Genomic DNA, 27,612 nt, shown 5'->3' on the forward strand with positions numbered 1-27,612 from the left:
ATTCTAATTTATTATAGTTTATAGTTGATGACATGTAAGTACATTTATTAATAAACCATCTGAATCTGAAACAAAAAAAACGAAATCTAAATCGGTTCATCCGTTCGAAAGCTACGCCACAGGTAGACAGACAGATAAATAAACAGACAAGTCAAACTTATAACACCCCGTCGGGGGTTAAAAACTAGGCAGTAAGTGTGTAACATTTGAAGTGCTCGGAATAAAATTGGAAAGCAACGAAATTCCTTTATTCGTTTCCACTATTCTAATTACCACACCCGATCATTGGCGGTTCATCAGTGGAAAGTATCAGACCAGCAAAGGAGTTCCGTCAAATGCTGCAACCATTGCCTACCCTGGGCCCTGCCTAACATCGCCTGGCTCGAAAAATAGTGATTTATTGCCGAAAAGCCGTTTATAATAAGCTATTTATAATGGCGGTCACTGTTCTATCTCCCAAGAGTTCGATTTAGACACCTATTTTTATTAGAACTATAGAACTACCTACCGATTTAGACCCAGACAAGGCAAGGAGGCAAAGTTGCAGCATTTGGCGCTTTTAAAATATTGTAGGTATGTTAAGCTGTAAGATGACCACAGTCAGGGAAATGGACAAAATAATTGGGTAAACTACAGTTTTCAAATTTCCTCTGACGTTTCGATGTTGTCCCCGTGTGTCTTGTTCTCGGGGCATATGCAATTTTATGAGTACAAATGAAACCAGGCAGGCAAGCATGGTCGCGCGATAAATCATAAAACAGCAGGCCGTCCCTATCGCACTATTTGTAAGTTCGACATATTTTGTCGGATACAGCCGGCGTATTATGCTTCGAATTTTATCACTTATCCACGTGGATAAGATATCTGTCACTCTCTCACTGACATACTTGCCAAAGCGTGACGGATACTTTATCCACACAGCCGGCAGGTTTCTATAAACCAACGAAGTGTCATTGATCGTACCTAATTATGATGTTAATACAATTTTCTATAGGATTATTAATTGTTTACCTATCACTTTACGCGTAGTTAATTAGGTATTCATTAAAAGCCAACTACTATACGTAAATGATAAACAAACAATATTTGTTATTCATTTTTTATTACCACAAGTTGATAGAATGTTATGTCTTTTCATTTTCACCCTTATTAAAGTAACAAAACTATTAAAGCTGCATATGAATTAATATTTGCGTTGCATAAATTAGCGACAGTTGCACAGTATAAAAACGTGGCGGTATAGTCTGTGGCCGGAGACGACTTGGACGACATGCGGTGTCTATTGATATTTGGGTCTTTGTTCATAATATCGGTAAGTTTACCATTTATAAAACGTTTAGTGCGTAAAAAAACACCATCTGTACTAAAAAATATGTTAGAATTTTCTTGTAACTGAACGCGGTTTTTCAAGCTTGAATTGTTGAATTTTTATAAGGATCGCCAGTCTACCCAATGGCTTTCAGGATTTTTTTCAAAAATGCATTTTATATAAACCGTTCAGACAAATGAAACATCTGACAAACATTGCGAAATGTCATAAAAGATAAATCATAATAAATACAACAAGGAAACTTATTAAATCAGAAGAAATAAAGGAAGAAAGCGATAAATAACATTTCCACACTTAAATCAGCCCTGAAAACAGACCAATAATATTATTGATGGAATCGAACAAGGAACTAGTTTATCTAGCTTCGTGCTGAAAACAATCTATGACGTTACAGCACGACGAATTAAATTATGAAATATAACCTAACCACAAAATTAAAATTTTGAAAAAAAAACCCCGACCGCGACATAGTGGAGCGATTTTCATGAAACATGGCTAAGAACACTCCCGACTAACTCAGCTTTTAGACAAAAAACTAAATCTGAATCGGTTCATCCGGGAGCTTAGATGCCACGGACAGATACACACACAGACAGACAGACAGACAAACAGACAAACAGACAGAGAGACAGACACGTCCAACTTATAACACCCCGTCGTTTTTGCGTCGGGGATTAAAAAGAGCAGCAATTTAAAAAAAAAGTGGCTACATCGTCTTGTCATCCCTTTCTTACCAACATGTGTGAGAAAACGAAACGATGTTGCCACTTTTTAACCCCCGACGCAAAAACGACGGGGTGTTATAAGTTTGACGTGTCTGTCTGTCTGTTTGTCTGTCTGTCTGTGTGTGTTTCTGTCTGTAGCATCGTAGCTCCCGAACGGATGAACCGATTTGGATTTAGTTTTTTTTGTCTGAAAGCTGAGTAAGTCGGGAGTGTTCTTAGCCATGTTTCATGAAAATCGGTCTACTATGTCGCGGTCGGGGTTTTTTTCAAAATTTTAATTTTGTGGTTATTAATTTCTAATCTTTTTTGCCAGGTTGCACCTGTGCATTAGCCTGATCAGTTGTTTTGAATGTAGGTACCTAAGTAACCTGGGCTTGATGCTGAGAATACGCAAATGGCTCTGTCGCTGTAGTACTAATACAATTCTGTTGCTCTAGTTAAACAGGGTACAAGTCTCAAGGGTCATAAGTCATATATGTGACATACACCCTTTTTCACTTGAAATGAAATGAAATATTTATTTTCCAAGTAGGCATATTACAATGCGCTTATGAACGTCAAATAAAGCTACGTCGGCTCTAACCCTACGCCTCAGCCTCGTGAAGATTTCAGTCCCCCCTCAGTTGACTGTACCCTTTTACACTAGAGGCTCAGAATTATTATACTCTTGGCTACAGATCCTGTATTTAACAATGTATCGAATATTGCATACAATTTCTCGCGACAGAAATTTTCATAAATGTTAATAAATGACGCAGTACCTGTATTTTACTATAACGTTTTTCATGTTACTATATATGTAATGTTTGTGTTTTTATCAGGCAACCTACTGTTTGCCATCGCCATGTGAATGTGAAAGAGAGCCAGAACCGGTAAGATTTTTTTTTTAATCCTTTTTGTAAAGACCTTCCCCGTCTGAAATCCTAGGAATACTTGCAACTGAATATAATTATACTTAAACGTGTTTTAACAAAATACTTAAGGTAATGTGTAATTATTACAAAAAGTAATGATTTAGATGGTCTATCTATCCTCGTAAGGCCTTGGGCCCTACATGAGGTAGGTAATAAATACTTACCTATTCAGTCCGATGATATTCAAATCATGTAGTAGAGTAGGTACCCATATTTATTTACATTTTTTTCAATGTTTGTCAGGGCCCAGTTAACCCAAAAGACGAGCCGCCTGTAGTCCAGCCTCCCACTGACAAATATCCTGGTATGTTTTAATTTATTAATATAATAAGATTATTAATAGGCCTCTACGTGTTGGCTTTGGCTTGTCCTTTAATACCAGCGGGTAAAAACGCATTTTATCCACTAGTGGGTAAAGTAATTTGACCTTGAATAAAGTCAAATTAACTGCTTTAAAATTGATAAAAGTAGGTGAATCTAGTAATAAAGATGATTTACCACCTGTGGAACTACTGGAAGCAGTGATAAACGAATTTTTTGCATTGTAGTTTCCTCGCTATAGTGAGGGGAAAAGTTTTGTGTTACACTCGGGTGCAAATGTATTTACTTCTCGTGTCGTAAAAAACTCGCAAGTTTAGGATTCTATTCTCGAACCACTCGCTTCGCTCGTGGTTCAACTATAGAATCCTTTCACTTGCTCTTTTTCAATTCCACACTCGGCGTTAAAATACAACTTTGCCCCCTTGTATAACAAATAACTATTTTAGCCGAATTAAATTTTTCTATAGGACGTTATACATTGGCACCCACATTTTTTAAATTAGCCGGTTTTTTCTGGTAACAGCAATGGCTTCACAAATTGTATCTTCTGTCGCTAACCAAACAATATCGAATTCATTATTTTAACAGATGGTTGGTGTTCGTGCTGATTATTCGTGACAAATTTCCTTTTATTCTATTCTATTTTGTTATTACAGATGGAACTCGAACCGAAATTTTATCCCACGGTAAGAACCGCTAGTTACTTTCTAACAACGAATAAAATATCTCACTAAATAATGATTTTATCCTTACAAGTAGGGAACAAATCAAATTATTTTATTGAATATGTTTCTCGCTATATCGTAATCCTGCAAAGGATTCGTATAGGAGGTGCAAGCACTAATTGCTCGCCCTTAGAGTTGGTCAAAGGCACCTAGTTTTATCAGAGATAACATACACTAGAGAAATTTCGTCGGGTACCACGGCGGGCGGGTGGTCTAGTGGTGAAGACGTTAGCCGCTTAAGCTGAAGACCCGGGTTCGTTTCCCGGCTCGGCCACCAGTGGGCCTTGTCGTTTTTTCTTTCGTGTATGATATGTATTTAAATTTATGATTTTAACCTTGATTGTTTTGTTCACAGTTTCTAGAAATTCCTCACAACTCAAATGTAAGTCATAATTATTTTGTACTATTGGTTACTTTTTAATTTTAATGACCTTGGAAATTGATTCGGAATGGACTCGTTAACAAAGAACAATTTTTTTGCAGCCTCATCGAAGACCAAAAGCTCCGAAAAAGTAAAAATAAAGAAAAAGAAAGATGGCAGCACCGTCACTATCATCATCGATAAATCCAAGACGAAGAACAAAACGAAAGGCATCTCAGATTCCTTCGACCAAACCAACCATACGCTCATAGAAGGAGGGGTGGAAGAACAAGACAGTTTAACTAAAGAAAAACAGCAAAGAGTTAGAGAAGTAAGCGTAGCAAAGAATATAACTAAACAAATAATCGTTAGAAATCCTGACGGAACTATAAGATACGAAAAGGTAAAATCGAAAACTTCAGCGAAAGACAAAAAGTCGGTGAGGAGTAAGGAATCGGAATCTTTAGTGCGTACGAAGAAGACAATGACTACTGGAAGTACTGAAGAGCCGTGTGTGACCGTGACCGTCCCGCCGACGCCACCGCCGTGCGAGTCAACGACAACATCAACAACAGAGCCGCCGACAACAACAACAACAGAGCCGCCGCGGCTGCCGTGCGGATGTCTCCGAACGACGACGACAACTGATAAACCGGAGACGTGGCCGTGTGGTCACCCCAAGCCGACGGAAGACTAATCACCACTTGACCAGATATCGATATGTTTTCTAGCAATTTCGGTGCAGCATGGTAGAAAGAGCGAGTCGCTGAGCGATGAACTATATCACTCGGTCTCTTTTTTATTTGCACTGTGATGAGCGACTATCATTTGTTAATTTTCCCCTCACTAACTCGGAAACACGTGTTTTGTCCTTTAATACCAGCGGGTAAAAACGCATTTTATCCACTAGTGGGTAAAGTAATTTGACCTTGAATAAAGTCAAATTAACTGCTTTAAAATTGATAAAAGTAGGTGAATCTAGTAATAAAGATGATTTACCACCTGTGGAACTACTGGAAGCAGTGATAAACGCATTTTTTGCGTTGTAGTTTCCTCGCTTTAGTGAGGGGAAAAGTTTTGTGTTACACTCGGGTGCAAATGTATTTTACTTCTCGTGTGTTAAAAAACTCGCAAGTTCAGGATTGAATCCTTTCACTTGCTCGTTTCTCAATTCCACACTCGGCGTTAAAATAAAACTTTGCCCCCTTGTATAACAAATAACTATTCTATCGCCGATAGCACGTAGCTTTCGCTTGGGTACTTGTATTTGATTTACATTTTCAACATTTACTCAACATTTTTAACATTTTCGTGGTAGATGATCAATAAAGGTTTATATTATTGTTATAAACCCTAAATAACAATTCTATCTACAATCCATACTAATATTATAAATGGGAAAGTGTGTGTGTCTGTTTCTTTGTCTGCCTTTTACGGCAAAACGGAGCGACGAATTGACGTGATTTTTTAAGTGGAGATAGTTGAAGGGATGGAGAGTGACATGACATAGGCTACTTTTTGTCTCTTTCTAGCGCGAGCGAAGCTGTTGGCAAAAGCTAGTAGAACATAAATATGCCTTAATACGACAATACTGCGCCGAAATGTCTAGAAAATTTACGATGACTCCTTATTGACTGTCGCAGAGATCATGTGAATGATTTTCATGAAAAGAAGCAAATAGACGTTCACTCTTGTTTAATTGCTTACTACTTATAATATTCATTGAAAATAGTAACTTTGATTAGATAAAATAAATACCTAACCTATCTATTGTGAATTCGTGATCTAATATTGTGAAGTTAAATAAATGCATTTAAATCTCATGGTTTATTTATTGTGATTTAATTTTGTCTAATGTCTAAAGCATTGTACTTGATATACCTATCCTTCTAGCTGATAACCTATTTAAGAAGACCATCAAGTTTTATACAATGCAGTACCTATCCAAGAATATTGTTATACAGAATGTTTACGTTCATTGAAACTTCTTTCCGCCATCGCCCTACGCGACAACATTTCCATCGTCATCATTTAGATGGCTGGCAGTCCTCAACTGTGCGTTTCTCCAGAAACTTCCTGCCCCGCACAGCTAAACTGTGGAATGAATTGTCGCCTGCGGTATTTCCGGACCGATACGACCTTCAAATCTTCAAGAAAAGAGCGTACACCCATCTTAAAGGCCGGCAACGCACCTCCAACACCTCTGGTGTTTCGGGTGTCCATGGGCGGCGGTGATCGCTTACCATCAGGCGACCTGTCTGCTCGTTTGCCTCCTATCCCATAAAAAAAAACAACCTGTTTTCTGGTTTTCATTCAAAAACAGCTTTTATAAGAAATATAATTTTTAAGAAAAAAAAAACCCGCCGCTTTTGGTGTTCTGGGTTCTGGTGAAAGGTACTTGCGAATGTTGGATTATGTAGAAATGTGTAGGTATTTTTTAATGTAAATCTTTGATTATTTGATGGAAATACAAATGAATATACGTATACCGTTAAAGTTTAAGGAGTTTCCAGTATAAATACATGTCAATGTTCTGAACTTAAACGCACGCTGTTCTTACCAAAGTCACTATAAGTGCGCCGTTCAGATTTGAGGAGTTCCGTCCTGATCATCATCAGAAGTTCCACTGCACCAAATGTCACTGTTCTGAATGCAAGCTGTTCTTATAAAAACAGCAAAGTCATTATAAGCGTGTCGTTCAGATTTAAGGAGTTCCGTTCTGATCTTCATCAGCAGTTCCACTGCACCAAATGTCACTGTTCTGGATGTAAGTGCATGCTGTTCTTATAAAAATACCAAAGTCAATAGAAGTCTGCCGTTCAGATTTGAGGAGTTCCGTCCTGATCATCATCAGAAGTTCCACTGCACCAAATGTCACTGTTCTGAATGCAAGCTGTTCTTATAAAAATAACAAAGTCATCATAAGCGTGGCGTTCAGATTTAAGGAGTTCCGTTCTGATCTTCATCAGCAGTTCCACTGCACCAAAGGTCACTGTTCCGTATGTAAATGCATGCTGTTCTTATAAAAACACAAAAGTCACCATATATATGCCTTTCAGATTTGAGGAGTTCCCTCGATTTGTCCAGGATCCCATCATCAGAAGTGGGTTCTGATAAAAATGAGACCAATCTGAATACACATACATTCAATTAAAAAATAACATAAAACAAACAAACATATAATCACGCCTGTATCCCATAAAGGGGTAGGCAGAGCATATGAACTACTAAGTGTCAAAAATAAAATAATAAAAATCGGTCCAGTAACGACGGAGATAATTATCGTGAAACAAACATAAAAAAACCCAGACGAATTGAGAACCCCCTTCCTTGAGATTTGGGGCGGCGGTTAAAAAGTAAGGAATTTAATTCATTCTATGGGTGGGTGCATTCAAAAGCTTACGCATATATTTCTGAATAAACTGTCGTCTGCAGTAGGTAGTGTAGGGACTTTCATCACAAAGGCCAAGCTCCCGTCACTTCTCAGTATTTCATATTATAAAATCGTTTTGACAGTTCTCAAAAAGAAGATTTGACTCGTAGGAAACTAGCCTATTGCCAGCAATTCACATACGAGTACCATTGTCGTGTTTGCTCCATAGTTAGTTGGTGCGTATTGAACAAACGTGGCAATGGTATGTCAATTGCTGCCAATTGTGTTGCCCGTGTAACAGCACCGTAAGAGAATAGTATTTTATGCAACTGGCGTTTAAGTGAGGTCAAAAAAGACGAGTGGCGTGAGTAACAATTTGAGGCGAAGCCGAAAATTGTTAATAAAGATGCCACGAGTAGGTAGTTTTTTACTCAGTTAAACACCGTTGCATACAATACTTTTTCTACGACCATGCACTACTGCGACTGCGACATAACTTTCGTGAAATTCGCACTATTTCCTGTATTTTGTCTTGTCGGCCTCCCCTCTGTTCCTGCACTCACCCTGTCGCCCGCGCTCCCCCCGGCCCGCCGCCAGCCCCCGGCGCCCCGCGCACCCACGCTATATCCCTTAAAGGCTACCTAACAATACTTTAAGAGCTATATCGTATGCGTGGGTGCGCGGGGCGCCGGGCGGGGGCGGGCATCTTTTATGTAGGGTTTTAACGATTTATGCACGACACTGTAAATGACGAATAACAACACGGGAGTAGAAAAAGCTTTTAATGACGCAAAAAGATTTACGATAATGAAATGCTGATATTACAAGAAAATTAGTAGAATTGGTAGTGTAAATTTCTTTTGAGATTAATAAAAAAATCTTTAACCACAATTTAAGGAAGGTTATTTTTATTTTATACCACGTCGGTGGCAAACAGGTATACGGCCCGCCTGATGGAAAGCGGTCACCGTAACCTATGGACGCCTGCAACTCAAGGGGTGTCACATGCACGTTGCCGACCCATTAGAAACTTGTATACCTACTCCTTTTTTGAATAACCCCATACTGTTCTAATGAACACAAGTTAAATTATAATCTATTGAAAATATTTCAACCTGTGCTGTCTTAAAGTAGTCACACTACTATGTATATAAATTAAAACCGAAATAAATTACACATATGAAAGAAAAAGTGACCAAGTTCTCTGGTGCCTGAGGCTGGAATCGAGCCAGCGTACTCTCCAATCGCGGGAAATGCCTCTTTATCCGCTCGGCCACCCAGGTCACAGCTGTCGAGGGCGCTACGAGTCCTTGTATAGATTACTCATATGAGAGATAATTTCGACCTCGACAGCTGTGACCTGGGTGGCCGAGCGGATAAAGAGGCATTTCCCGCGATTGGAGAGTACGCTGGTTCGATTCCAGCCTCAGGCACCAGAGGACTTGGTCACTTTTTAGGGTTCCGTAGTCAACTAGGAACCCTTATAGTTTCGCCATGTCTGTCTGTCCGTCCGTCCGTCCGTCCGTCCGTCCGTCCGCGGATAATCTCAGTAACCGTAAGCACTAGAAAGCTGAAATTTGGTACCAATATGTATATCAATCACGCCAACAAAGTGCAAAAATAAAAAATGGGAAAAAATGTTTCATTAGGGTACCCCCCCCCTACATGCAAAGTGGGGGCTGATAGTTTTTTTCATTTCAACCCCAACGTGTGATATATTGTTGGATAGGTATTTAAAAATGAATAAGGGTTTACTAAGATCATTTTTTGATAATATTAATAGTTTCGGAAATAATCGCTCTTAAAGGAAAAAAAAGTGCGTCCCCCCCCTCTAACTTTTGAACCATATGTTTAAAAAATATGAAAAAAATCACCAAAGTAGAACTTTGTAAAGACTTTCTAGGAAAATTGTTTTGAACTTGATAAGTAGGTTCAGTAGTTTTTGACAAAAATACGAAAAACTACGGAACCCTAAACTGAGCGTGGCCCGACACGCTCTTGGCCGGTTTTTTCTTTCATATGTGTAATTTATTTCGGTTTTAACCCCATACTGTAGTAGTTCATCGGGAACACCTCGGCAGGGCGCTCATTCGACAGCCGGAGCGTTCGTGGGAGGAAATTCCTCTGAAACCGCACGGTGCGCGACCATTTAGGTTGCAAGGTGTGTGGATGAGCGCCCTGTCGATGGCGAGCGGTGCGATGATGAAAAGCGGCCGTTAGCATCATGTCAAACAGTTCTTCAGAACACAACCCATTTATATTTAAGTAGGTATATAACGAAGCACTGAAAGTGTTAACTGTGATTTTACTGTAATAATCCGACGGTCGCGGTTTTGGTGTACATATTAGGTAGGTAAGGTATATAAACACGGCTAAAATCACCTGGTCCGGTAACTCTGATGAAGTACCGGATTACCGGATCCGGTGCGGATTCCCTATAACGGTCGAGCAGAATATAAGTTTAGGAGTATGTACTTATAGTAAACATGTCTTAAAAATATGTGACGCTCCACGAGTTAAGATACCTTAAAGCAGCCTGTAGAATGCGACTAGAATTAATCCGCAGAATGAGCCTCGATTTATAATGCTTTATTCAGATTTGGAAACAAAATATCTCCCTAGCTTACTGCCGTGTTCTTTTTTTTTTTGTATGAATAGGTAGACGTTTGACCACGATCACACCTGTTGGTAAGTGATGATGCGGTCTACGGTGGATCACGCTTACCTATGAGATACCTATTTACTCTTGCTTTAAAGATACCTGGATTGTACTCATGTGGGAACACAGACTCAGGCAGGGCATTCCACTCCTTGGCGGTTCGCAAAATAAATGTTGAAGCGAAACGTTTAGTGCGTATTATGACTCCAACGCACTCTCCTCTGTTGTTGTGGGTGTCCATGGGCGGTAGTTGTCGCTTACCAACAGGCAACCCGTCGCCTCGTTTGCCTCATTTACCATAAAAATATGACTTAAAATATAGCTCCTTCTCCATTCCATTGACGACCGGTCTGGCTAGCGTCTGTCGCGTTATCGGCCAATCAGAGACGGTTATTACAAACAATTGGTTGCTGGGTAATTTGTGGGTAATTCGATGTTGATACAACGGTGCACGACTCTATTAAGAGGATACGATACCGAAGCACGAATTCAAATTTGAGATTTTTAGGTCTTTATCGCCGTCGCGCTGACGGGGGCGGCACCCACAGAGAGGCCCTGTGTGCGTGCGCGTGGCGCACGCACACACCCGCGTCCACAGCCGGCACAAGTACTTACTCGCGCTCAAGCGCTCTCTATATTTGTCTAGTTTCGGACTTCTGATGCAAAATGTTTTGGACTCCGTGAAGATATTAAGTGTACTGATTTGACTAAAATGCAAATTTGTAATGTTTTAAGGAATGGTAGAAACAATTCCTAATCTTATACATAATGTGATTATCTTAAAAGATGATTTCTTTTAAGAGTCACATTGTTAGCGAAATAAAGTTATTCGGTATGTAAAAAGCTAAAACCTTTTCGATTTCAAAGAGAAGCCATATTATAGGAGTAGGTACGTACAATCAACCAATTAATCTGAATCCTAGGTCATTGGCCAATCTAGACCCTTTCACAGTAAAAGTAAAACTGACTTCTGTAGCAAATAAATGACGGTGTCAATACGACAGGGTTCTAGAGTGGCCTAGGATTCTACATAATTGGTTGACAGTATCTACCTACCAAAAATGTATGTGAATCTTATTCTTTTTTTTGCACATGTTTGACAGAAGTGACAGCGTAGGAAAATTTAACTAGGTAACAATTTGGTACCTATTATATTACCAGACACCGGATTATGTTCCAAGGTAATTAGAACTTTTTAGCAGAATTCTAACAAAAAATCTGCCAAACAAAATCTTATTGCATATGAAGCATAAGGACCTTTTTCAGATGGAAAGCTACATATGCATCTTATATTTCTAATTTTCTAGGGTTGTGTATACATATTACCTACCTAGCATTAGAAATACAAGGCTTAGCACAGAACAAGACCAACCATAAAAATGCTTAACTAATTTGCCAGCTACTTAAATTTAAACCTAGGTATCGGTACTTAAACGTATAGATACTTTTGATATTTTTATTATTTAAAACTTATTTATACTTACATATTAGCATTTCTGTTACCATAGAATTAAAACGTATATAACACTCATTTCATCTACTAACTAAGGGCATCTGTAATCTACATACAAATAAGGCCCGGTTAAAAGTCTCGAAATGTTATGTACATTTTATAATTAGATAAGTGTAAATGGGTCAAAAAATTGGGTCCATGTGCAATTGTGCATTAAGTAGGTGCACTTTTCCCAAATTGCTGCATGTATGAAATAAGGCCCATCAGTAACTTAACAAAAAATAAGGTATTTCTTACATACCGAATTAAGCGTAATTGTGTCGCTTAACTTCAAACCTGGATAAATCCATTCTGCTACAAGGTTAATATATATTTTTAATATATTCAATCTTAAAGCAGAATGGATTTAAGTACCCAAGTTTGAAACTAAGCGACACACTTGATAGTATGTATCTAGGAGATATTTTCTTTACAAAATCGTATTATTCAAGAGCGCTATGATAAACGCACGTCGAAATAAAGTAAAATTGACAATATTTACCGATGAGATTGTGCTCTATGTGTAATGGTAAACATTAATAATATGAAAAGTAATTGTTTCAGTCAATTGACGAGTGAAGATGCTCATCTTCACTCGTCAATTTCGTCTTACTCTTTAGTTGTGAAACATGGGTGACAAAGGACGGTCGCCAGAAGGAAAAGAATAAAAATATATGGATACCTATATATATTATAATATTTTCAGTACAGATGGTGTTTTTTTACGCACTAGTGCGAGAAGTGGTTCATTATATGGCAGGTCGAAATTTCGGAGGCTCATCTGTACTGAAAAACGTCGTACGATACACGTGCGAAAAGGAAATTCGTAACTCGTGTCTATTTAAAACACTCCCTTCGGTCGTGTTTTAATTTATCGCCACTCGTTTCGAACTTCCTTTTTTACGCACTTATATCGTAATGTACTATTATCCCGTAGGACAGCAGGTTACTTCAAAGTACTTTAATTAACTACCTAATTTTAATGTTGTCTTCGATTCCCGTCGTCGTTCGTCGAATCCCGGTAAGGGTATTTATTTGTGTAATGAGCACAGATATTTGTTCCTGAGTCATGGATGTTTTCTATGTATATAAGTATGTATTTATCTATTTAAGTATGATTTTGTATTTATCTACGGGATATGGGTTAAATTGAGGCGTAGGCGAGAGGCTGGCAACCTGTTACTGCAATGTCACAGTTTCGTTTTCTTTCAACCCCTTATTTGCCAAGAGTGGCACTGAAGCTTTAGTAGTTTCATGTGTTCTGCCTACCCCTTTATGGGATACAGGCGTGATTGTATGTATGTATGTTATCTATTTAAGTATGTATTATTTATTTATTTATTAGTAAAAACATGTTTACATGACATTACAGTAAAACCAATGCGTCACGAAACTTAGATAACAAAAAAGAAAAAAAAAACAGTAAGTAAGAACATGAAAAAAAAAAACAAACAATAAAGTTTAAAACTAAACAATTTATTTGGGCGATGACGTAACAGCGTGGCTCCGTTGCATCGTTTGCCAGAAGTCTGCGCTCGCGATGGTGTCCTGCGCTATATCGTCGCCTAGCACCCATAGTATAAGCTTTGCTTAGTTTGGGGCTAAGTTGATCTGTGTAAGGTGTCCCCAATATTTATATAATTATTTAATTACTTACCATAATCATAATGTAATAAAATGTGCATTTTTTCGTGGTTACCAACATGCATACCAACCATAAAAATGCTTAACTAATTTTCCAGCTATATTTAAACCTAGGCTATTTAAACGTATAGATACTTTATATACTTTTATTATTTAGATCTTATTTATACTTTTCGGCAAAGCATTTTTGTTACCGCAGAATTAAAACGTTGGTAATACTCATTTCATCTACCTACTAAGGGAATATGTAATGTCAATGCAAACAAGGCCCGGCTATTAAGTTTCGAAATGTTATGTACATTTTATAACTTGATAAGTGTAAATGGTTCAAAAATTTCGTGCAGTAAGTAAAAAAGTAAAAAGTAAGTATTATTAAACAGAAAAACTATGGGTCTTATTTGATGCAGGTATGAAATAAGGCCCATTCCGCCCATGTGTCTACATGTTCACAACCTTCGATACCCAAGAAGTAGCGCTGCGGAAATAGAGATGGATCGGATATAATCTTCAAAGATGAGCTATCAACAGCGCCAATATTTGAGTGGTGGCCTCAGAGTGGAAGGCGACCCCGCAAACGCCCAGTACTTATGATACAAAATACACATAAACACAATACATTATAATATTTATTGCCCCGTAGGACAGCAGGCTACCCCACACTACTTTAATTAAGTACCTAATTTTGTCCCTTTAAACTTAATATGAAATAAAGTCTGCCTATCTTGACCACATTGACCTTGACGCACTGCTTGTTAAGACTTGAACCCCTCTAATTTAGAGTGCCATATCCTAAATGCATAGTCCTGAATAAATGTGTTTTAGACGACAGACCGTAGTATAAATACTATCACAAAAATTGATGATTGAATTCATGAACACAATGTTTACACAAAGTTATAAAACTTAAGAAGCGAGCGATGGGCCTTATTTAGAGAAGTAACTATTTAGGGCATTTTTTGATTCTATGTCTGCGAAGAAAATATACAAAACGGCATGATTGATAAAACTTAGAAGAAATATAAGCACTGGGCCTTATTAAGGGCAGGTACTGGTACCAACCTGAACAAACTATGTATTACTAAATAAGGCCCATCGTTTTTTTAAATATTTTAAAACATGACTTAAATTATTAATATTATGTCTGTTTTTATTGTGTGTAAATAAGTACATATAATATGACTAATATAACTACTTACCTAATTGGTGTTCGGCAGAATAGTAATAAATAAACAATGATGACCGAATACCAAATTTTCGGCAAAATGGCTGAAAAGACCGAATACCAAATAGTTGCCTAATATTCGTGGAATCTATCGTAAAATACAGCATAACTTTATAATTGTTACTAGTAAACCAATGACGAGAAAAGTTATGCATGTATAAAATAAACCTATACCTGTATGCAATTGTTACGTACCTATACTTATAAAAATATGGACTTAGTATTTCCACAGAATATATAAACAGATTCAAACTTTCACGATTTTTACACATATTTAAAATTGCAAACGGGACTTAATCGCGTATTTACTATGTTTTAAACACTAACCTCCGACGTTTCAAGGACGGCATTGTCCCCGTGGTCTCGGAGCAGACTGGTCTTTTTGGACCACCAATTTTAAATATGAACATATAATAGTACGTATTTCTAACTAAAAAGTTCGTCAAACACGGTATGTCGATATTTCGACGAAGTATATCGATAACTTTTCACATCACTAGATTATCGACATTAGATGTCGAGTATTTCCCATCACTTTATTTCAGTGTACGTATATAAAAACTTAGCCCCGCCCCTAAATTTGGTGCGATAGGGACAACTGCAGCTCAGGCGCGAAATCCCGCGTAAAAACTGCAAAAATCGAGGTTCCGCTCTCGACTGTTTCCTCCTCCAAAACTTAACCAATCGTTACGAAATTTGGAAATCAGAATGACAAGGAAATTATCTGTGTCGGACCGTTTCGTTTTTTTGGATAATTGATCTCAGTTTTGAATACCACGCCTTTCTTTCTGGCAAATTCAATTAAGCCGTTTTGGCCAACTTTGAGAGGCTCTAATTCCTTTTAAAACAAAAATATCAAAAAAAGCAAAACGGTCCGACACAGATATTGATAATAAAAGTCTATGTTGAAAAAACCATTGATCTAGCTTCAAAAACCAGAGAGGAAACAGGCGAGAGCGTTTGTATGGAGAAATGAGGGGTATCGTAGCGTCTTAACATTAATTTTAACTTGCATGAATGATGATATTTCCGTCCATTGATGATGAAGATGATGACTCATAGAAAAAGTATTGTATACAATAGTGATATAATTAAGCTTTTCACTCTCGTACCGTACTATTAGGCCACTCAACAAGCTTCGTGGCCTAAACATGGTACACTCGACTGAAAAGCTTTGTATTATATCACGATTGTATAAAATTTTCTTTTAACCCCTTATTTGCCAAGAGTGGCCCTGAAGCTTTAGTTTCATTTGATCTGCCTACCCCTTTATGGGATACAGGCGTGATTATATGTATGTATGTATGTATAAAATACTATTTCGCTTTTAAGTACCTGACAGGTCAATATCGCCCAGCGAACTCATAGGTACCTGTGACGGACGCACGTCAGATGGCCCGCATGCTTATCTGAAATTCTGAATGCACAAACGCTCATGAGACGAAAAGCTCGTAGATATCTATTTATCCCTATCGCTCTTACGTATTAACACGACAGAGCCAGACTACCTTTCGCGGCGTTTCGTTTTCGGTTTGCGTCGTAGAAATGCCATTCGGCTTCCATTCCAAATATAACATACGACATTGTTGTGTTTGTCTTAGTGATGTGTAGGCATATTTTGACATGTTGGTTTTGAAATCTCGGTAGTGTAGTAAATGACTCAACAGGTAGTTAACGTTTCATGCGAATTTTCAACGCATCATGTACTCTTATCATGTACAATTGTACATTAATTACTACTTAAACCGACGTTTTTAATAAATAAACAAAATGTGAGACAAATTACAATGACGCTTTTCATCAATTAGTTCATCAACCATGACAACTTCATAAAAGAATCTTGATCCATTTTCAATTGGCAACCTTAAACATTTACGATACAGTTCAAAATTCAAATTCTTGATACTTTGTAACATCAAAAGATCGCATTCTCGTGTCGATTTCGTGTCATCCAGGTTGTCGCGTAGACTTGTTAAATTACCTTTAATAATATGACATTATGAGTAAAAGCACGCGACTTCTTGAATAACACTGTCTCTGTTTGATCACCTGGGTAATTAAAGGTATGGTGGTGTATTGTATGGTGGTCGTGGTTGATAATATTTGCCATGAATATATTAGCGGTAGTATAAAGTGGGTTGATGGGTGGTTGACAGTCTGTATTGGTAGTCGGACCAGAAAATGAGGCTTTGTGTGATACTGGGCACGGGGCTGATATTGTCGGTGAGTTACTTTAAAATCCTAAAAAAATAATCATCACGCTTTATTTTTTTTTATACTACGTCGGTGGCAAACAAGCATACGGTCCGCCTGATGTAAATCGGTCACCGTAACCTATGGACGCCTGCAACTCAAACAGTGTCAGTGAAACTTGTACATTCCCTTTTGCTGTGTTAAGTACACAGCAAAAAGGAGTGTGCAAGCCACAGAACACCCCACTAGAAGCCAAATGCAAGCGATATTGTTCGAGACGCAAATCACCAATCCTTGCGGGGTGAGGCGGGCGCGCACGGTGCTGCCATTGGTCGTTTCAAATAATGGCGCGCCTTTATGATTAGCAGTAGGGATGGGAATGGGACATGTCTATTATAGACAATGGTACCGGTACCAGTACTGTGGTGAATTTGTTTTGCAACAAATTATAATATTATAATTAAATTATAATAAGGCCTAGTTAGAAGGTTGGAAGGTCAGATGGCAGTCGCTTTCATAAAACTAGTGCCTACGCCAAATCTTGGTAGTAGTTTCCAAAGCGGACCCCAGGCTCCCATGAGCCGTGGCGAATGCCGATGCCGGGATAACGCAAGGAGGATGATAATTGTGATAGCATCTCAATAAAAATCATTCTAGTAACTAATAACTAAACTTTGCATTTTTACTTACGTTTACTAAGTTAAATAACCAACTAAATATTCTAAACTAATCAATGAACTAAATACCACTACAGACTCTACAGATTCTAGATAATTATTCACTATTACAAATCTGCTTTCTTTTATATTTCATAAAATGGTAGCACATGGTACGAACGGCAGTACGAAGTTCCCGCAACAGACATAAACTAACATGGCCCCATGTCTAGTCGTTTACGTGAAAGGGATAGCATATCACATTGCTAACTCGGTAAAGAAGGATGGACGCGCCTCGGCGCCGCTCAGCACAACCATATTGACCAGTATAAATGAACTCCGCGGACAATAAACAATATTCAACAAAATAATTAATTTGACTTAACTGTGGAATGTTGTTCCATCTTTTTTACATGTAGAAGTGTTAGAAGACTTGCCACACCACTTTATGCTGTAAGAGACCATTGTTTGCAACCAAAATTGATTATTTAAGATTTTTTCCCGAGCGGACACGGACACTGTTAGCGGGTCGTATACTTGGGCGCTACTGATCGGTGTCGCACGCGTTCAAACTTTTATAAACCTGATTTGTCGTATGCTTGGTGACCGCGAGTCGCCCTGTAAGGGCCATCTTGTTGTATTGATCTGTGGTGCAAGCTTATGTTTATTGTATTCAACTTTACCTTCACTGGTGATAGTGGTGATGTATTCTGCTTCCCAATTTATTGATGTTGCAAATTCTTATTTTCTATGACATGTTTCAGGTGATCTTTGCCGGCGCAGCCCCCACTGACGAAGTAAGTCTATATAATTATATTGATTTAAAGTAAGGAAGTCTGTATTTAAGGTAAGTCTGGGCCTGAAGTCAAGTGGCGAGTTCACGCTCCAAATTGTATTGTAGCTAGCCACATGACATGTACCTCATCATCCTCCTTGCGTTATCCCGGCATTTGCCACGGCTCATGGGAGCCTGGAGTTCGCTTTAACAACTAATCCCAAGATTTGGCGTAGGCACAGTCTTTACGAAAGCGACTGCCATCTGACCTTCCAACCCGAAGGGTAAACTAGACCTTATTGGAATTAGTCCTTTCCTCACGATGTTTTCCTTCACCGAAAAGCGACTGGCATATATCAAATGACATTTAGAATAGAATAGAATAGAATAAACATTTATTCGTGAACACAGACAAGACAAAGAACACATAATAATAACAACAAGACAGAAAGTAATGAAGTGCCACCAAATGGCCTCATCTCAGCGTGTTGCTGGTGACTTCCAGACATAAATTCCAAAAAACTCATTGGTGCGAACCGGGGTTCGAACCCGCGACCTCCGGAACGAAAGTCGCACGTACTTACCGCTAGGCTACCAGCGCTTTCGATAATAACTATGTAACTAATTGTAATTATCTGTGTAGCACTAATATGGGTGAACTATAATAGAGAGGGATCAGTGCAATACTGAACGACTCGCTATTGGTTTACCTAGAGCAAATGAAAGCTGTGAAATATATTTCATTACGAAGTTGTATCCTTCCTTTTTTGTTAAGTCTTTTTTTCTCTCAGGTGCCATCAGAAGATTGCGATAGCCCAGCACCAGAAGGTTTGTGACTTTTTTATATTATATATTTTTAGTTTTATAGTAGTGTGGACTGTATATATGTACTTATCCCCTTATAAACGTAGGTACTCTAAAGTTATCAAGCCGATAAAGTTCGTTTGTCCTTTTCTATCACGCCAATACGTCGGAAAGGGACAACGAACTTTATCGGCTTGATAACTTTAGAATAAGTTTATGAATAAGGGGGTTATAGGTTAGTAATTACTAATTACTAATTAGTAACCTCATAACCTGCCTCTGAAATATTAAGTTCGGTTTCTTTCCACCCTTTTATTGCTAACGTGTTAATGAAACAGCGTTTGCATGTGTTCTGCCTTTGAATACAGGCATTAATTTATCTATTAACTAGCTTCTGCCCGCGGCTTCCCTCGCGTTAAATTCGAAAATTCCGGAATGCTCCATACAAACTTCCACCCTCCATTTTAGGGAAGTAGGGGGGTTAGAAAGATACAAAAAGTAGCCTATGTCACTCTCCGTCCCTCCAACTATCTCCACTTAAAAAATCACGTCAATTCGTCGGTCCGTTTTGCCGTGAAAGACGGACAAACAAACAGACACACACACTTTCCCAGTATGGATTATTTATTATGTTGACTCGTAGGTATATATACAGTAAGCTCGGCAGCAGCGATTGAACCGGTGTTCAATGGTCGCAAGTTTGAGTCTTGCTGGAGGTCAATATTTCGATACCGTCGTTCACAGTTGTACTAATTATGACGAAAATGATGATGCTTGTAATTAATTAGTACCTACATAGTGCATCCACATTAAGATATTTTTCAGTACAGATGGTGTTCTTTTTACGCACTAGTGCGAGAAGTGGTTCATTATATGCCAGGTCGAAACTTCGGAGGCTCATCTGTACTGAAAAACGTCGTACGATACACGTGCGAAAAGGAAATTCATAACTCGTGTCGATTTAAAACACTCCCTTCGGTCGTGTTTTAATTTATCGCCACTCGTTTCGAACTTCCTTTTTTACGCACTTGTATCGTAATGTACTATAGTTGGATAAACGTACTCTAAAGTTAGTCGGTAAAGTTCGTTTGTCCTTTTCTATCACGCCAGTACGTCGGAAAGGGACAACGAACTTTATCGGCTTGATAACTTTAGAATAAGTTTATGAATAAGGGGGTTATAGGTTAGTAATTACTAATTACTAATTAGTAACCTCATAACCTGCCTCTGAAATATTAAGTTCGGTTTCTTTCCACCCTTTTATTGCTAACGTGTTAATGAAACAGCGTTTGCATGTGTTCTGCCTTTGAATACAGGCATTAATTTATCTATTAACTAGCTTCTGCCCGCGGCTTCCTCGCGTTAAATTCGAAAATTCCGGAATGCTCCATACAAACTTCCACCCTCCATTTTAGGGAAGTAGGGGGTTAGAAAGATACAAAAAGTAGCCTATGTCACTCTCCGTCCCTCCAACTATCTCCACTTAAAAAATCACGTCAATTCGTCGGTCCGTTTTGCCGTGAAAGACGGACAAACAAACAGACACACACACTTTCCCAGTATGGATTATTTATTATGTTGACTCGTAGGTATATATATAGTAAGCTCGGCAGCAGCGATTGAACCGGTGTTCAATGGTCGCAAGTTTGAGTCTTGCTGGAGGTCAATATTTCGATACCGTCGTTCACAGTTGTACTAATTATGACGAAAATGATGATGCTTGTAATTAATTAGTACCTACATAGTGCATCCACATTAAGATATTTTTCAGTACAGATGGTGTTCTTTTTACGCACTAGTGCGAGAAGTGGTTCATTATATGCCAGGTCGAAACTTCGGAGGCTCATCTGTACTGAAAAACGTCGTACGATACACGTGCGAAAAGGAAATTCATAACTCGTGTCTCTCGATTTATCGCCACTCGTTTCGAACTTCCTTTTTTACGCACTTGTATCGTAATGTACTATAGTTGGATTGTGAACTAGGGTGACGATTTGTAGTTTTGAATAAGGAAAGGCATGGAAAAGCTAAATAATTATCAATCAATATTTTTTTTTATACTACCTCGGTGGCAAACAAGCATACGGCCCGCCTGATGTAAAGCGGTCACCGTAACCTATGGACGCCTGCAACTCAAACCGTGTCACATGCGCGTTGCCACCATATTAGAAACTTGTACACTCCCTTTTGCTGTGTTAAGTACACAGCAAAAAGGAATATAGTACATTACGATACAAGTGCGTAAAAAAGGAAGTTCGAAACGAGTGGCGATAAATTAAAACACGACCGAAGGGAGTGTTTTAAATCGACACGAGTTACGAATTTCCTTTTCGCACGTGTATCGTACGACTTTTTTCAGTACAGATGAGCCTCCGAAGTTTCGACCTGGCATATAATGAACCACTTCTCGCACTAGTGCGTAAAAAAAACACCATCTGTACTGAAAAAGTAGTTTTTATGGATATTCTTGGAATGTAGCAATAGAAAACTTTCGGCTGAAAGTGACGATTTTAATATATGATTTTTATTATTGGATTCGACTGACCATATTTTTTGACCTTTCAGTTCACTATAGGCAGGAGACGCTGGATACAGGTTAGTATTTATTTTATTACAAGTATGTTTAGTGTGTAGTTTTTTTTGCCAATTTTATTCTTCCTTTTGAAGTATACATATAGTTCTTGCTTTCTTTTATCTAAGCCCTTGATTTTTAATTACGTACCTAAATAGTATTTTTTAAGTACCTATCTAGTAGGAAATAGTGTAATATATATAATACGTGTAAATTTTGAAGTAATAGGCAATAGGCATAATTATTATACTAACTTGTGTTGGATTGTATATAACAATCGTACTTTTTCTAATTACAGTAAGCAAGAGTTCGTCCAAAGACACATGTAAGTATTTTCAATTGTTTTTGGCAAAAAACGTTTAGTACAGCATAATATAAGTTAACCGCGTACCTGACTACCAGTGGCCCGTTTCTCGAAAGGTACAAGCCTTGTATTACAAGTGTGTTTCCATGACAACCCATACGATTTGACAGTTCGCGCACTTGTAATACAAGGCTTGTACCTTTCGAGAAACGGGCCGCAGGGCCCCATTTCTCGAAAGGTACAACCCTTGTATTACAAGTGTGTTTCCATGGAAACCCATACGATTTGACAGTTCGCGCACTTGTAATACAAGGCTTGTACCTTTCGAGCGGGCCCCAGTTCGTCGCACGATATTGGTCTGTCAGGTAAAATGAAACTGTGCAGAGTAACTGACAGACGGTTATCGTCCGGCGAACTTGATGGGCCTTCTACATATAGCATGATAGCCATCGGGAATCGTCGGGATGAATTGTAAATTAATTATACGCGATATAGTCCGTTTCCATAGTTTTATTTCATGATTAGACATCGTTTATAAGTCGTTATTGAAACATTTTTGAATGAAATCAATCTGAACTATCCTTAATGGTTATTAAGGATAGGCATTATTCAGATTGATTTCATATTTATGACGTCCTTAAGAAAGTTTTCTTTTATTTCGATTTTAATCTAACACTGAACTAATTTTGAATTAAGACTAGTTTTTAATCCCCGACGCAAAAACGACGGGGTGTTATTAAGTTTGACGTCGTAACGTAGCTCCTAATTTAGATTGCGTTTTTTTTTTTGTTTGAAGGCTGAATTAGCCGGGAATGTTCTTAGCTATGTTTGATCGAAATCGGTCCACTTTATCGTATATTTTTTTTATCGATAAATTATGTATTCCAGCAAATACCAAGACCAAAACGAAAGAGAAGGTAAAAGTGAAGCACCTCAAAGGCGGTCTAACAAAGACCATTATAGTGGACAACACCAGTATCAAAACTAAGAAGTCTTCTGTAGAAGACGACTACAACCAGACGAACCATACTCTGAATGTAGACGGGGTTGAAGACGCTGACAGTCTGACTAACAAGCATAAGCATGTGATGAAGGAGACGGATTCTCTGAAGGATAAAAAGACCCACATCATTATAACAGGTAAATACGAACATTTAGATATTTTAGATATTATATCTACAGATGAGCTAAAAAAAATGAGCTAAAATTAAAAAAATTAGCTACGAGCGGCTGGTTTGAGCTGGAGCGAGGCCACAAGGGTCGCTGAAGATAGGAAGTCGTGGCGCGAGCTTGTGAAGGCCCTTTGCACCTCTGGGGTGCTTTAGGACTACAACAACAACAACATCTATATATTTTATATAAATTGTCACTATCGTAGTCCGTGGGTCCCACCCACGGACTACGATAGATGGTGTAGGTAGAGGTACAGGCAGACCAAAAAGGAGATGGTGCGACGACCTGGAAAATTTTTATCCCAACTGGTGGGGAAATGCGAGTGATAGGGTCGAGTGGAGGAAGAGAGGGGGGGCCTTTGCCCAGCAGTGGGACACTAACGCAGGCTAGAAAAAAAAAATTGTCACTATATCCATACTAATATTATAAATGGGAAAGTGTGTGTGTCTGTTTGTTTGTTCGTCTTTCACGGCAAAAGGGAGCAACGTATTGACGTGATTTTTTAAGTGTAGATAGCTGAAGGGATGGAGAGTGACATAGGCTACTTTCTGTCTCTTTCTAACGCGAGCGAAGCCGCGGGCAAAAGCTAGTATTTTATATAAATTGTCACTACCAGTGAGTTCCTGTAATTGGCTTCCCGTATCTACTGTCTCTTATATACTTATGTCATAGCTGTTGGATCTCGAAATTAATAAATATAAATATAAATAAATATAACATCTACCGATGTTTCGAGTCACACAGAGACTGAGGCATGAGTGCTTGCGGCCTAGCCAAAGTGACAATCGTTGACGCTGCGTGGCGATCGAAGCTCACTGTGCGTAGCCGAATGCACAAACGCTCACGAAACGCTCACGATAACTTCTCTTTCGTAGCTATCTATCTCTATCGCTCTTGCGTATTGGCGCGACAGAGCCAGACTACATTCCTGCAGCGTTTCTCCGGCGTTTCGCGTCGCAGAAACGCCATTCGGCGATCGAAGCTCAGTCTGGATATGGTTACGCTAACAGAAGAGCTATCGATAGGGATAGTTAGCTACAAAAGGCCATACTGAGTTCATCCAGATTCATCAGCAAAGGCTAGAAAGAGTAGAAAACAAACTTGGTATAAAAATCAACTAAGTCAGATATGTATATAAGTATGTATGTATCTATTTAAGTTTGTATATCGTCGCTTAGCACCCATAGTACAAGCTATACTTAGTTTGGGGCTAAGTTGATCTGTGTAAGGTGTCCCCAATATTTTTTTTTTAACTTATATGTATAGGTATTTTTATTTGGAGCATTTTACAGTAATTCGTGTATCACTTTTTAATAATCTCTCATTACTATCCAGTAATAAAATTTATATTCGTAACCTTCAAATATTTCAAAATATTCTCCATATTTCCCACAGACAAAAACGGCAACATAGTATCGGACACAACGAACGAGAAAAAGAAGGAGAAGAAAAAAAAGAAGGAGAAAGACCGTTCCTCGTCCAAGCTGGTGCACACCAAGAAGAATGTTGGTATCCCAAAAGATTGCGAGTCCCCGCCCGTCGAACCTGCGCCGGCGCCAGACTGCTGAGTTCTGACAATAAACTAGCTTTCTAGTGTTTCATTTGTTTCATTACCTAGACCAAAACCATAGAGCAACAAGCAAGGGAAAAGTAGTAACTCCATACATCTGTAAATGCAAGTTATTTGTAGTGACATCTAGCGACAATCACACGTCAATCACGCGTCAAATAGCGTAAATTATCACTACTGCTACTTGTCAATAGATGTCGCGACGAACAATAATTTTTAAGAAAAAAAAACCGCCGCCTTTGGGGTTCTGGTGAAAGGTACTTGCGAATGTTGGATTATGTAGAAATGTGTAGGTATTTTTTTAGAACTGCTTTTAATGTAAATCATTAATTATTGATGGATACAAAAATGAATAATATGTATACTGTTAAGGTTTGAGGAGTTTCCTCAATTCCTCATGAATCCGATTATAAGAAATCGAAGCTTGACAGAATTTGACTTGAAAAGTCAATATGCTTAACAAACATAACAAATCTCCTAACAAATAAATGTCACTGTTCTGGACGTAAGTGCATGCTGCAATGCTGTTCTTATAAAAATACCAAAGTGACTAATAAGTGTGCCGTTAAGATTTGAGGAGTTCCGTTCTGACCATCATCAGAAGTGCCACTGCCATGTTGTTCTTATAAAAACACAAAAATAAAATCACCATATATGTATGCCTTTCAGATTTGAGGAGTTCCCTCGACTTCTCCAGGATCCCGTCATCAGATGGGTTCTGATAAAAATGGGACCAATCTTCAAAATCGGTCCAGTAACGACCGACGAATTGAGAACCACCTTCCTTGAGATTTGGGGCGGCGGTTAAAAAGTCTTGCTAAACCACTTGTTGATATTTATTACTCACGTTTCATGTTTGTCATTTCACTGTTGATGGGGAGAAAATCGTAAGTTGTCAAATATAATACAATACCTAGAATAACTCCGGATGTATCCACAGTTGTACAAAAGTTTAGCGACCGATGTTCATAAGCAAATTCATCATTTTATCCGTACTAATGTAATATTATAAATGGGAAACTGCATGTTTGTTCGTCCGTCGTTCAAGGCAAAACGGACGAATTGACGTGTTTTTTTTAAGCGGAGATAGTTGAAGGAATGGAGAGTGATAGGCTACTTTTCGTCTTTTTCTAAACTCCCCTCCCCACTTCCCTGAAAAGGGGGGAGTGGAAATTTCTATGGAGCATTCCGCAATTTTAGAATTTTACACGAGCGAAGCCGCGGGCAAAAGTTAGGTACTTAAATCATAAACGTCTCGTCGTTTGGGATTTCGTTAACTATAACATGTTTCTATAGTATTCGTCCTCTCGGGCATACGTTCCATTTCATTGCGATATCGACATTCAGGGCATTCGGAAGTGAATCTCGCAGACCTTAAAGGTCCTGCCACACCTGCGCGCGCGCTTATCACCCGCTATCAGACGTCCGCGGCGCGTCGTCCGACACACACGTGTATCGAACAAAACGTGTACGGAATACGTGACCAAAGTTTACTTTCGTGTGTAGGTACAGAATTCGCGACCAAATTTTATTTTTTTTGGGTTAACAATTCGGTCGATTTTTTTTGATTGATTTAACTTGACCAGTAGGAAAAGTTACGACTAACGCCTTGTGTTTTGAATTGATTTTTTGTACCATATATGCCAACTACAACAGTGCTTTTTCTCTGTATTCAAACAAGTGATTTAAGCTTAAAACAGTGTTTTTATTGACTTTATAGTTTTTTTGGAAATTTTCTGTTTTTGGGCAGCTTTTACGGGCCAAATAACTACCTACAATAGTGCACTTTCTTAATCGTAAATCTGGATAAGTTTTTGAAGGGAAAAATTAAAGTGTTTTAAAGAACAATAATTTTATCTGACTTTATTGTGTGAATTGCTAAAATGGGGAAAGATGTGAACTGTGACGCTATTTTAGCGGAGTTAGGCCAGTTCGGGAGATACCAGATCCTGAACTATTGCCTAGTGGTGGTCCCTATTATGTTCAGCGCGGTATATAATGCGCAATATGTCTTCAATGCTGGCTTGGTCGATCACAGGTTTGTATTTTATACTTATGCAGTCTATTAAATTATAACCTATACTATAAGGTACAGCGGGGCAAATCTCGACTTGGGGGCAATTGTAACTGATCAATTTTTTTCTGTTATTACACTATGATGTTGAGTTCTACATGTATCCACTGTACACGCCTACCATACATGTGGACACTCTATTTAATAATGCAAACATTGTAAAACATGGAAAAAAATGGACTAGTTACATTTGCCCCCCAGTCGAGATTTGCTCCGCTGTACCTTAGTATATTTTTGTGGTGGCGACGAGCACAGGTCTCGTGAGCAAGGACCCTGCGAAGGGTACGTCCATACCAGCCGCCATCAGTTTTCCCTTGGCGCCTTATAAGACACCTACAGGGGCTACTGGATGATTTGGGGTAGTTCAATTCTTTTCTGATGCACCACACTACACATATGGCTTGCGTGACCAACACTGAATCAAGTGCCAATACTGTTTTAATGACTATGACGTATCGGGCTAATTTTACCACCCTCTTTCCTCCCATGTGTGTCATAGAAGTCGACTGTGAGAAGAACATTGGGTTCAATTCTGGTGTGGGCGATATGCTAGCAACCCGTCACGGTAAAAGTCGCACAATTTCGTTTTCTTTCAATATCCTAATTGCTAAGAGTGGCACTGATACTTGAGAATTTTCATGTGCTGATTTTCATAGACGTGAGATTTTGTGTGTATGTATGTAAACAGATATAGTTGAAACGACCGGCAGTCGGTCTCTTGACAC

The 27,612-nt window shown here is 38.6% G+C and overlaps 3 protein-coding genes and 1 non-coding gene across 4 annotated transcripts in view; all 4 read left to right on the top strand.

Annotated features, from left to right (window-relative positions):
• The first annotated feature begins 1,225 nt into the window (after window positions 1-1,225).
• Window positions 1,226-5,279, top strand: LOC125229527 (uncharacterized protein DDB_G0286299-like). Its single transcript, XM_048134390.1, has 6 exons — window positions 1,226-1,312; window positions 2,877-2,927; window positions 3,213-3,273; window positions 3,947-3,976; window positions 4,371-4,397; window positions 4,499-5,279. The coding sequence occupies exons 1-6, from the start codon at window positions 1,271-1,273 to the stop codon at window positions 5,071-5,073; spliced, it is 786 nt and encodes a 261-aa protein (XP_047990347.1). The 5' UTR covers window positions 1,226-1,270; the 3' UTR covers window positions 5,074-5,279.
• On the top strand, window positions 4,218-4,289 carry Trnak-cuu. Its single transcript has one exon. It is a non-coding gene; the product is annotated as a tRNA-Lys (tRNA).
• An 11,603-nt stretch (window positions 5,280-16,882) lies between the features above and the next one.
• LOC125229521 lies at window positions 16,883-24,839 on the top strand. The gene is made up of 7 exons (XM_048134383.1): window positions 16,883-16,989; window positions 18,380-18,412; window positions 19,182-19,218; window positions 21,760-21,789; window positions 22,065-22,091; window positions 22,959-23,210; window positions 24,639-24,839. The coding sequence occupies exons 1-7, from the start codon at window positions 16,948-16,950 to the stop codon at window positions 24,809-24,811; spliced, it is 594 nt and encodes a 197-aa protein (XP_047990340.1). The 5' UTR covers window positions 16,883-16,947; the 3' UTR covers window positions 24,812-24,839.
• A 1,320-nt stretch (window positions 24,840-26,159) lies between these two features.
• Window positions 26,160-27,612, top strand: part of LOC125229588 (organic cation transporter protein-like) — a 48,572-nt gene continuing 47,119 nt past the window's right edge. The window contains exon 1 of the mRNA XM_048134463.1: window positions 26,160-26,851. Within this exon, the coding sequence (XP_047990420.1) occupies window positions 26,697-26,851 (155 nt within the window). The 5' untranslated portion in view covers window positions 26,160-26,696. The remainder of the gene's footprint in view (window positions 26,852-27,612) is intronic.

Source organism: Leguminivora glycinivorella, chromosome 9 (genome assembly GCF_023078275.1).
Source record: "Leguminivora glycinivorella isolate SPB_JAAS2020 chromosome 9, LegGlyc_1.1, whole genome shotgun sequence".
Lineage (NCBI taxonomy): Eukaryota > Metazoa > Arthropoda > Insecta > Lepidoptera > Tortricidae > Leguminivora > Leguminivora glycinivorella.